Raw genomic sequence first — 11,080 nt, forward strand, 5'->3', positions numbered from 1 at the left:
TTTCTCTGCCTGTATTTCTATCTGGTACTTATATCCAGAGGGCACTTCTATAACAACACTTCTAATAAATGCAAGGAGAATTTTTTGGTAATACTAGGGGTTGAGCCCAGAGCTGCTTCCCCAGCCCTTTATTTTTTTTTTTTTTTTGAGAACAAGGTCTTCCTAAGTTTCTGTGTTTCCCAAGCTGGGCTCAACCTTGAGATCCTCCTGTCTCAGCCTCCTAGCCTCAGCTGGGATTACAGAAGTGCACCACCATGCCCAGATTTGCTTTCAGTTATAGGTCATCACTCATTAGTGTTGTGAAGTCAACTTAATGACCAGTAAAGAATATTTTTAAATGAAGTTAATTTTAGAGTTAGAATGTTCTAGACTATAAATTAACAGTGGCATCATATGTTGTAAGGGTAAATATGTTTATAAAATTATGTATAATTTTATTAAATATTTTATACAAATATGTTTATTTTTGTGAGACAGTAAAATCAGAATAAAAGTTACTAGCATAATGGATAAGAACTACAATCTTACTTTTTTGTTAGTTTTTGTTGCTTGAGACAGGGTCCACTACATATTGCAGACTGGCCTTAAACTAACTGTGTAGTCCAGGCTGGTCTCAAACTTACAGCAATCCTCCTGCATCAGCCTCCCTAAAGTGCCATCATGTCCGGCTTAGAATCTTAGATTTTAGAGCCCAGCTGATTGGAACTAAATCTCAATTTTGCCCTTTACTGTCTGTAGTTTTGGGCAAGTTATTTACCCTCTCCTGTGCCTTAATTCAATTATTTGAGATGAAAGAGCAATGGTAATTGTACCTGTAAGAATACCTGGAAAATGATACATGCTTAAGTAAATATTAGCAAGTATTGTTTCTTACCCCTAAAAGGTTGGATGTTCAGTTCCTAAAAAACTTTCTTTAAAACTGACAGCTCTTTTTGGAGCTTTTTTATACTATTGTTAAATATAATATACACACTAGCTAGAGTATTGATTAGATAAAATATTCAGACCCATGTTCTCCAGTATATAATTTAAGGTTAGGGCTCAAAATGTTTCTTTTCTTCTCTCTGAACTCTTATAAATCACATGCAATGCACATACTTCCTGTACTTCTCAACATATTTATGTGCTTACACAAATACCTGATATTCTATGCCTCAGACCAAGTAATTTTTCTACCCCTCGACCTTGAGAAACTTAACTATGCACTATTATAAATTGGCACCTTTGCACACAGTGTTTTTTCTGACTCAAACTGCTTTTTTACTTGGGAACTTGCTACTTCTTTCAAATCAAGCTCAGACATCTTTATTGGTGAAATCTACCTTCTTTCATTATTGTTTTTGTGGTACTAGTAATTGAACCCAAGGCCTTGTGCATGATAGACACGTGAGCTACCATTGAGCTACATATCCAATCCTTTTTATTTCATTTTGAGATAGTGCCTCACCAAGTTGCCTAGTTTGACCTCGAATTTGTAATCTTCCTGCCCCTCAGCTTCCCAGGTAAGTAGAACTACAGGCATACACAATCACACCTAGCCCTTTCTTGATTCTTGCAGCCACTGTAGACTCCAAGCTTTCTCTTAATCCTGTGTAATATCTATATCTATAGATATAGATAGATAGATAGATAATTTAAACATTTTGTTATCATAATTTATTTAACTTTATATCCATTCTTCTAAACCAAATTAGTGGAGTAAAAAATTATTTTTTGTATCACTTTTTAAAAATATGAGCATACATATACATGTGCACCATACACATATATTATTGTACTAATTTGCACAAGAAATTATAAAGAATGATATAAAGTAAAAGCTTTTAAAATAATTTTTAAATTTTATATTATAAATATTTAAAATAATATAAAAAGTTCATGTATTAACTATATTAAATACTTTTATTCTTAAATGTTGTTAATAATCCTCTGAATACTATTTATAAAATATCATTAGTTGTGAGAATTATATTCCATATATCACTGGCCAATATCTCATTGCAGAATATATATTTAAGGTAAGATCTGTTATTAGATTTTTGGATAATTTTTAAATTTTTGACACTGATTTTGTTACATATATAGTTTTACCATCACAGTCATATTTCCAGGCATGAGAAGAAATGTCATCTCTAGCATTTTTCTCTTCACCTATTAGTATCATCTTTGACCTATGATAATGTAAGAATGTTTTTATTAAAATCATACCAAAAAATTACAAAATATAATAAACATCCATCAACCCACTACTCACCTTAAAAATGACATAAAATGAAAGCCCTACAAAACTGTATTCAGCCATGTTTCCATTTTGTGAGGATTTGCTTAGATAGTACAAGATATAAATAAATCCACCTACCTCAGTACACATAAATTTCACTACATTGCAGAAAGTTAAAAGGCATAATGAAGCTAGGCATAGTAGCACACAATTGCAATCTCAACTGTCCCTAGAATGAAGCATGAGAATCTCAAGTTTTAGGCCAACCTGGGTAACTTAGCAAGATCTTAGGTTAAAAAACAAAAAAAGATTTTTGTTTTACTTTTAAAAGGTTCACTAGGACTCAGTGGCACATACTTGTAATGCAGCACTCGGGGTGCTAAGGTAGGAGAATCTCTAATTTTGAGAGTAGGCTGGGCTGCATAGTGAATTCAAGGCCAGCTGAACTACATAACAAGACCCTACCTCCAAAACAAAAAGGCTGGTGATATACCCCAGTGGCAGAGCATTTGCCTAGCATGAATGAGATCCTGGATTCAATCCTCAGTTCCACGAAAGAAAAAAGAGACCCCTAATGAATGAAGACACCACTGCCAACCTTTTACATTTGGAAATGTCCTGCCTTCAAAATAATTGAATCTAATATATGCAATATACAAGAGACTGCCTCATAAACTATCTAACCAGAGTGTTACTGTCATACATTATTACATCAGTAAAGTTTAATTTCTAATTTTTAGATAGTATAAATTAAAACTCTAATACATTTCTTGCACACCAATGGCTTTTCTTACCTATTTTCCTAGTGTTCCAGGACCATGCTTTGGAGGTCAGTCCTCTTTTCAGTAAATATATGTTATCTACTCAGCTTGAGTAATTTGTGACATTGTGCTGACATTTCTTTAAGATTCTGCTGTTAGAAGAAAACGAATTGTTGAAAATAATCAGAGTCTTTCAGACCAGAAAAGAAAAAACCCTGGATCTGTAACACAGAAATACAGTGAGCAAATGAATGTAAGTACAGTAATAGCAAAAATCTCTGTTCAGTGTTTAAAAATTGCTTGGAAAATAGTTTTCCTAAAAGTCTGTGCTCTTGCTATAAACTGTACCACAGTATAAATATAGCCATAGCCAGAGTCACTTGTGATGCACTCTTGGAATCTCATGGCAGAAGTTTGTTCAACTATACTTATTTGCTGTATTCTAATTCATCTGTGTGGTGAGTTACCAAGGAAAGTTTTAAATCAACTTTAATAAATCAGTTGTTATTTTATTTATTATCATTTATAACCAACTCTGGGAAAAATGAGATCCTTCACAAGAAAATTCAACAAAATTATTTAAATTGCATAAGAGAAGGAAAAAGGGAGGCAGGGAAGGAGAGAGAATGAGGAAGGAAGAAAAGGGAGAAATTCCTAAAGCAATGGATACAGGAAGAAACTATGCTAATCATGAAGACCAATATAGTTCCAAGTAATTGAATTTCCTATTTGGATCTGAGCTTCCAGCAAGACTTGGTAAAGTTAAAAATTGAAAACTTTACATAGTTCTCAAGGGATATTAGCAATGATGTTTGTGATACAATACTTTCAAAGATACGGAGGACTTTTTATGAAATGCATACTGAATATGTCTTTAATAATTCAATAGTATGGGAGAAAAAAAAAGAACCACAATCTGTCATGTAAAGGTACAAGGTCCCAATGATGAATGTAACTTTACTGTACACTTAAAAAGTACCAATAAACTCAATAAAATTAAATAACAATTCAGTAATAAATGAATACAGCTGTTAGAGACAGATCTTCAGTAAACATCAAAAGCATAATAATTTTTTATGAAGGAAATTCTGTGAGTGCTATGTAAATGTGATCTAAATTTGACATTTTCTAGTGGTCTGACATTAAGGATTTACTTTAGCATGTCAAAAATACTAAATGATTAAGTAAATAACATTGTATGTGGAGTTTCTACCTTAAATATTACTTCTTCCATTTTTTTAAATAGAATTGGAATAGGGTGTCTTATAAAGAATTTACAGTTTGCCCTATTGGTTGAGGTTCCTATCATTTGTATATTATAGGGAATATTAATTTTATGTGAACAAGATTAAAATGGACAACAACCAACAGTGATATAATCTTATCAGCCAAACAAAAGTTCTTTAGTCATATATTTATATAAATAAGTTAGTCTTGTTACCATCATGTTGTTTTTGAGTAATAACAAATTATACTTAATTATAAATATCATACTTAATTACAAACATAACTTCATGATTACAATAATGCCTAATAAGGCCTTTCATTTTAAATTTTTGTATTCCCACAAAAATGTCAAAATCCATAAATATATACTTTACCTTTATTTTTCTGTATTGTGTTAAGACATCTCAAATTTTAAAGTAATAGTAGATAGTATAACAAAAATGAACTAAAATTTAAATGTCTATTATTAGTGACCTCTACAAATTTGTTTCTATTTTTTTCCTGAGTCTTAAATTCTTTCAGCTCATGCTCCTTTGCATTTTGTCTTGCTGTCTTTCAAGTTTATTTTTGTCCTTTCTGGAAAGCTTCTCTTTTGCTTTCATATATACATCTTCCATTTACACACCCTTTTATATACCTCCTCAAGTCTTGTTTGTGTTAGAATAAATCATGTTCCTGAATCAAAATCATTTTGAAATTTAATTTTTCATCCTTATTATTTTGTTTGGCCTTGTTTTTTATTCCAGAGCCTAATCAAAAGTTCAGTTACTACAGCAGTAACATCTATCACCTTGTATTAGGTAGTACACTTTATTACACTGTATTTTGCCACCCCACTGTTATATAGAAAGAATCTAAAGCAGATAAATAAAAAGCAGAAAAAGCATAATTGCCCTTTTGTACCAGGATTTCAGTCCAAGTTTTTTAAGTCGATAATGGACATTAGGCAAGAATTATACAATGAGAGCCATTGCAAAAATCAGTCAGCTACTGTTCAGATCAGATTGAACAAAAGCCAAGTACAGTACATAGTCATAGGCATGCAATTTTATCAGAGAGAAAAATATCATTTCTTAAAGAAAAAGAAAATGGGAGTAAAAAGGAAAGTAGAACATATTCAAAGGAGAGTTGCTTTCTTTCAGATAGTGTTGAGTACTTATTGCCAGTGTTCAAAAATTTCCTTTTTCCAAAGATATTTTATGGACCTGGGAAAGGGATTCTGGAATGGGGATAGGTGGAAAGGAGTGGAGGAAAAGAAGAAGCAAAAAGGATCAAGATTTTATATATATATATATACCGATACCCCATAACAAATATATTTTTATGTATTGTAAACATATACTAATAAAAAATTTAATTTCCCTTTTTCAGATTCTGTGCAGCACTGGGACAGCTATTTCTGTTTCAAGTTTTATCATCTAAGACACCTATGCTTGGCATTAGTCGTAGTTACAGAGTTTGGGCCAGTGGTTGCAATTCTTCCTTACACACATAAAGCAATTAGCCAGACTTGGTGGATCTGTAGACAGAAAAATCATAAGTTCAAGCCCAACCCAAGAAACTTAATGAACTTAATGATTTAGCAAGACTTTGTCTCAAAATAAATAATAATAATAATTATAATAATAATAGTTGAGGATGTAGCCCAGTGTGAAGGCCCTGAGTTCATTCCCAGAATAAATCAACTAAGTTATAATTTTTTTTTTTTTTTTTGGTACGGAGGATCGAACTTGGGACCTTGCACTTATGAGGCAGGCAGCAGAACCACTGAGTTAAATCCCCAGCCCCATAAATGTATTTTTAAATATTCAGATACCTTAGAAAGAACTTAATTCAGTAACCCTTGATTTCTGTTACAAAAAACAAAATTAACTTGAATAAAGATAGCTGAAAATATATACTGCAATTTTAAGTTCATGTATATTGCATGAATTTTAAATGTGAAATTATGTTCTGATTTAATATTCTATTTTTATAGAATTTTGGACAAAGTGTCCATCTAAGTTCAAGTGATCCAAAACAAACTACAAGGGGTACTTCTAATACTGAAGAAGGTATGTCTGGGTTTTTTCTCAGAGATTTTTTTATATGTATTTTCTAAGGTGCTTACAATTTGTATGACTGCTAAACCACCATTTAGGGCCTGAACTGTCCTTGTCACAGCAGTTTGTGGCCAGTTTTTCTTTATTCTAAATAGCAGTATATTGAGCATCTTTCTACATTGAGCTATTTCCTGACTTAACAAATATTTTTGTACGATAGATTTCCAGAATCATATTACAGTACTGGACATAGACCTGGTACTCAATAAATATTTGTTGAATGAATCTCTGCATATTAAATAATATAAGATCAAAGGAAATAAGCATTAATATGGATATTCATGCATATTACTCAACTTTTTTTCTAAAAGTATTAGAATTCTTCCAGTCATCTATGTCACCTTGAGGTACAATTCTTTGTACAATTTCCTTATATGATAGGCAAAGAAATTTTGTGATATTATTTTTAAATATTTTTATTAATAATATGCTTAATTGTTCTTGTCTGTATTTTGGTGAATTGTCCCTTCATATTCTTTTCCCTAGACGTTAAGTTTTTATATTTTCTTATTGATTTCTGAAAATTCTTGAAATATCAATGATTAAAATTCTTATATTGGTTGCAAGTGTTTTTACTACTAAATTATTTTTATTTCATTCCACTTAAATTATATTTTTACATGTTTATTTTTCTTTGTTCATTCAATAAGTGATTACTAAGAATTAATTTTGTGTTTATAAATAAATATTGAATACACAGTCATGAATATAACATAAAAGTTTGCCCTTCAGAATTTAAAAGTCTGTCAGGGAAGACTGGCCTGGCATGGCCTAACATAAACATGTTTCAGTCTTTTCTTAGTGATTTCTCCATTACTTTCACACTCGAACCTTCCCAATCCAAAAATTTAGAAATATCTTTTTTTCCACTAGGTTGCTTTAATAGTTTGATTCTTTATTTGGAATTTGTTTAAATGAAAAGTAGAGAGTGAACCTCCAGATCAATTCCTTCATAAACAATGAACTAAGTTATTGAATCATCCCTCCTTTCTCTCAAGTCTTTGATGCTCCTTTGAGCGTATGTTCTTAATCCAGTTGGATCTGTTTCTTAGCTATTAGTTCTGTTCAGCTGATCATGTGATTTTCTAACCTTTCCTTAAGTTTCTTTTCTCCTACTCTTTTATTTAGAGTTCATTTTAACTGCTGTTAGAATGACAATCTCCTTCATATTATCTTTGTATGACCCATGAATAGCAAAACTTAATACAAAAACTATCTAAATATTTCTTTTTTAGTTCAAGTAAGCCTCTAAGAATTTTTCTTACTTTGCTGCCATCATTTTAGATTTTTTTTTAATTAAGGATGGGGAAATGCTAGAGAGAATCCAAATACGTATTTCTCAGAGAATCCTAATAGATGCAAAGTAATAAAGTATTACTGCATTTCTGTTTGTGAAATGAATACATACAGATATTGCTCAGTATGTATAAAGGCTAATGCCAAAGACAAAAAGAGATCACAGAATAATTGATTAAAATTTTTTTAGTTTCAGATAGTACTTCTGAGTTTTTGATGGCTGAAAATCTGGTGAAAGCTTCAGTGCCTGAAGATGAAATTTTAACTGTCCTGAATAACAAGCAACTACAGAAATCAAATCTGGCTTTAAATAAGGCCCAGCGGTTCAACATCTGTGCACTATCAGCTGAAGAACAGAGGATCCTGCAGTCCCTTGACCATCTCAATGAAAGACTACACTGTAAGTGTGGAAGAGCATTTTTGATGAGAAATGTGGTATTTTGTACTTAGATTATTTTATTTAAATTTAAAAACAAAATAAAAGTACAAAATTATACAGATTATCACCTACTTACTGGAGCATATGACAACTGAGAAATATTTCATACTATTTCATGTGCATGGGCATATGATGCTGATGATGATACAAATTTCTGTGCCAGGCCTTACTGTCTTTTTTAGAAATATATGAATTTTTTAATTCTAGTTCAATAATGGACAACCTAGGTATTTTATATTGACCATCTATGAAAACAATTATAATCTCTTCATTAAGTGTTTTTAAAACCTAAATTTAGTGATGAGCTGATAAAGAATATAAGGAATTCTTAAGACTAAGAAGCAAATATAAATGAAAACTCAGAAAGACAGAGTCCTATAGCTAGCTTTTATCCTAAGGATAAATTGAATTTTTAAAAAGAAGAATCACGAGACAAAACCCAAAACCTACTCTAAATAAGTAGTCTCATTGAAGATCCAGCCATAAAGCTGGGCCATTCAAAGGTCTATGCACAATACATACATTCACAGAAAGAAGGGGCAAAAAATTATATTTGTTGAACTTGAATGTTGAACAGATTGGGAATACAGGCATTTCTTGAGAATTTGAAACCACTCTCTTTTATAAATGTCCCACTAATTTATAGACCATAATTATACTACCTGAGTGCTCATTAAAGCCTGAAACAAATGATTTACTTTAGAATGAGTTGACTAGTAATAACACAAAATATCTGAAAATAGTAAATTTATTTTCTTTCTGAAGAAACCTGCCAATATTACAGTCTTCAGAGAATTATCACAAATGGAAGCTGAAGAAAATGAGCACCCACAATTAAACAAAAATAAGAATTAAAAAGATACAATCTATAAGAAAAACTTGCCCTTTAAAAAGTCATTACTGTGGTTGCATTTATTCTGTAGGTTAGGGGACAGGGAGCATGAGACAGAAGAGAAGAATGCCCAGTGCCAGACTGGTTACATGTAGAAGACATTGTTTGTATCGTAGCCATTGTTTTATGTGTTCATTTTAGTCCTCATTACTGTGTGTGTGTGTGTGTGTGTGTGTGTGTGTGTGTTTGTATTTATTTATTTTACATGCTAAGTACTTTATTGAACCATCTGGTCTTTTGAGATAATTCTCATGTTAAAAAGTAGAAGTAGTAAAATAACACATTTTGTAAATTTCTTTTTTGTTAGAACTCACATGAAGTGTTATTTTGTTGGGGGAATAGGCAAGTCCCTCCTGAGTAGTACACATTGTTTATGCACTGGTTCTCAGAAGAGAAGGAAGTACAGAGTACTGTGCTAGTGAGGCAAGTTACCACTGACCCTTATGTCTATCATTTTTACTTTGCTGTGTATGTAGGGTATGTAAAGGGTAAATGAGACCTGTTATAACATCTAGTCTTCCTAGATGCTAAAGAGGTTGCCAGTTTTGATAAAGGTAGAGTTGGTAATCTAAAAACTTTTGTATTAAAATTCCAGAAAAGCTTTTTTTCTGAAAATTTCAGCATTTTAGCCCATGGGGCTAGTGGAGAAAGGAAGAGTTCTAGATTAAAATGCTCATTTTTTTCAAGACATTTTCAACTATTGTGTGGTTTAATCAAGACTGCTCTGTATATATGACAGACAAATTGAGCCCTTACTTGAAACATCTAGTGTTAACTAGATGCTTAGAAGTGCCAAATGTATGTTAAATGTATAGGTAGTAAAATATCCCTTTGTAAATATCTTTTTTGCTAAAGTTCATATGAGGGCCGGGGATTTAGCTCAGTGGTTCTGCCTCCTGCCTCAGAAGCGCAAGGTCCTGAGTTCAATTCCCAGTTTTTTTAAAAAAATGGTAACATAAAGTTCATATGAAATGCCAATGGAAGTGGAATGGTTAACCACTCTTGAGCAATATGGTACTGTTTGTACTTGTTAAATGCTTTGGAGGAGGTAGGGAAGCAATTACAAAGGTATTATGTTAGTGCATTTGTACTTGGATATTTTGAGACATAATTTTTCTGTATATTTTGTGGGTTTTGTTCTGTTGTGTATATACTGCATATAACAGACAAATAAGTCCAAAATTTTAACATCTAGTCCCTAAATATTAGAGGTTGCCAGTATATGACAAAGTAGCAAAGTTAGCATATTTTTTACAGTTTATGTTAAAATACAGAAAAGCTTGTCCTCTGTAAATGAATTTTGGATTCAACCATCTCTAACATTATATACTCTTGTACTTGTCCTCTAGGTTAGAACAGAGAGAAAGAAGTGAGGCCAAAATTATTATAGGTAGAAGATACCTCAAATTATAACCCTTACTATATGTTCGATTTTATTTATCAGTGCTGTACTATACACTTGATCTTAGCCAAAAGACTAAGAAGTGATCAGTGCTGTACTGTAACAGGCAAGTTCTTATTCCTGTATGTTGTATTGGCATTCTCATTTATTTGTAAAAACTGTCTAATTTCTTCTTTAATTTCCTCTGTAATCCATTGATTGTTTAGGAGAGTGTTGGTCAGTTTCCATGTGCTTGTGAAGTTTCTATAGTTTCTTGTGCTATTGATGTCTACTTTGATTGCACTATGATCTAATAATATACAGGGATGACTTTAATTTTTTTTGCATTTATTTAGACCTGTTCTGTGAACCAGTATGTGGTCTATTTTGGAGAATGATCCATGTGCAGCCGAAAAGAATGTATATTCTCATTTTTGGGGGTGCAATACTCTATAAACATCTATTAAATCCATGTGTTCCAAAGCTTGGTTCAGTTCTATTATTTCATTGTTGATTTTCTGCCTAGTAGATCTGTCAATTTGTGATAGTGGGGTATTTAAATCCCCCACTACAATTGTATTAGTGCTTATTTGGTTTTTCATGTTACTTAATATTTGTTTTATATAGTTGGGGGCATTTGTATTTGGTGCATATATGTTTATGATTGTCAGCTCTTCCTCTTGAATTGTTCCCTTTACAAGGATGTAGTGTCCTTCTTTGTCTCTCTTAATGAGTTTTGGTTTGAAATTTACTTTATCTGA

The 11,080-nt window shown here is 31.9% G+C and overlaps 1 protein-coding gene across 5 annotated transcripts in view; it reads left to right on the forward strand.

Moving 5' to 3' along the window:
- Cep126 (centrosomal protein 126) overlaps nt 1-11,080 on the forward strand; it is a 133,437-nt gene that overhangs the window by 51,013 nt on the left and 71,344 nt on the right. For all 5 annotated transcript variants that reach the window (XR_783882.2, XR_783883.2, XM_010642039.2 and 2 more), the window contains 3 exons: nt 3,129-3,235; nt 6,188-6,263; nt 7,798-8,007. Coding sequence is in view for 3 of the 5 variants with exons in the window: in XM_010642039.2 (XP_010640341.1) it covers nt 3,129-3,235; nt 6,188-6,263; nt 7,798-8,007 (393 nt within the window). In the remaining 2 variants the exon portion in view is untranslated. The remainder of the gene's footprint in view (nt 1-3,128; nt 3,236-6,187; nt 6,264-7,797; nt 8,008-11,080) is intronic.

This window comes from Fukomys damarensis, unplaced genomic scaffold (assembly GCF_012274545.1).
Source record: "Fukomys damarensis isolate Sample0158 unplaced genomic scaffold, DMR_v1.0_HiC HiC_scaffold_16, whole genome shotgun sequence".
NCBI classification, from domain to species: domain Eukaryota; kingdom Metazoa; phylum Chordata; class Mammalia; order Rodentia; family Bathyergidae; genus Fukomys; species Fukomys damarensis.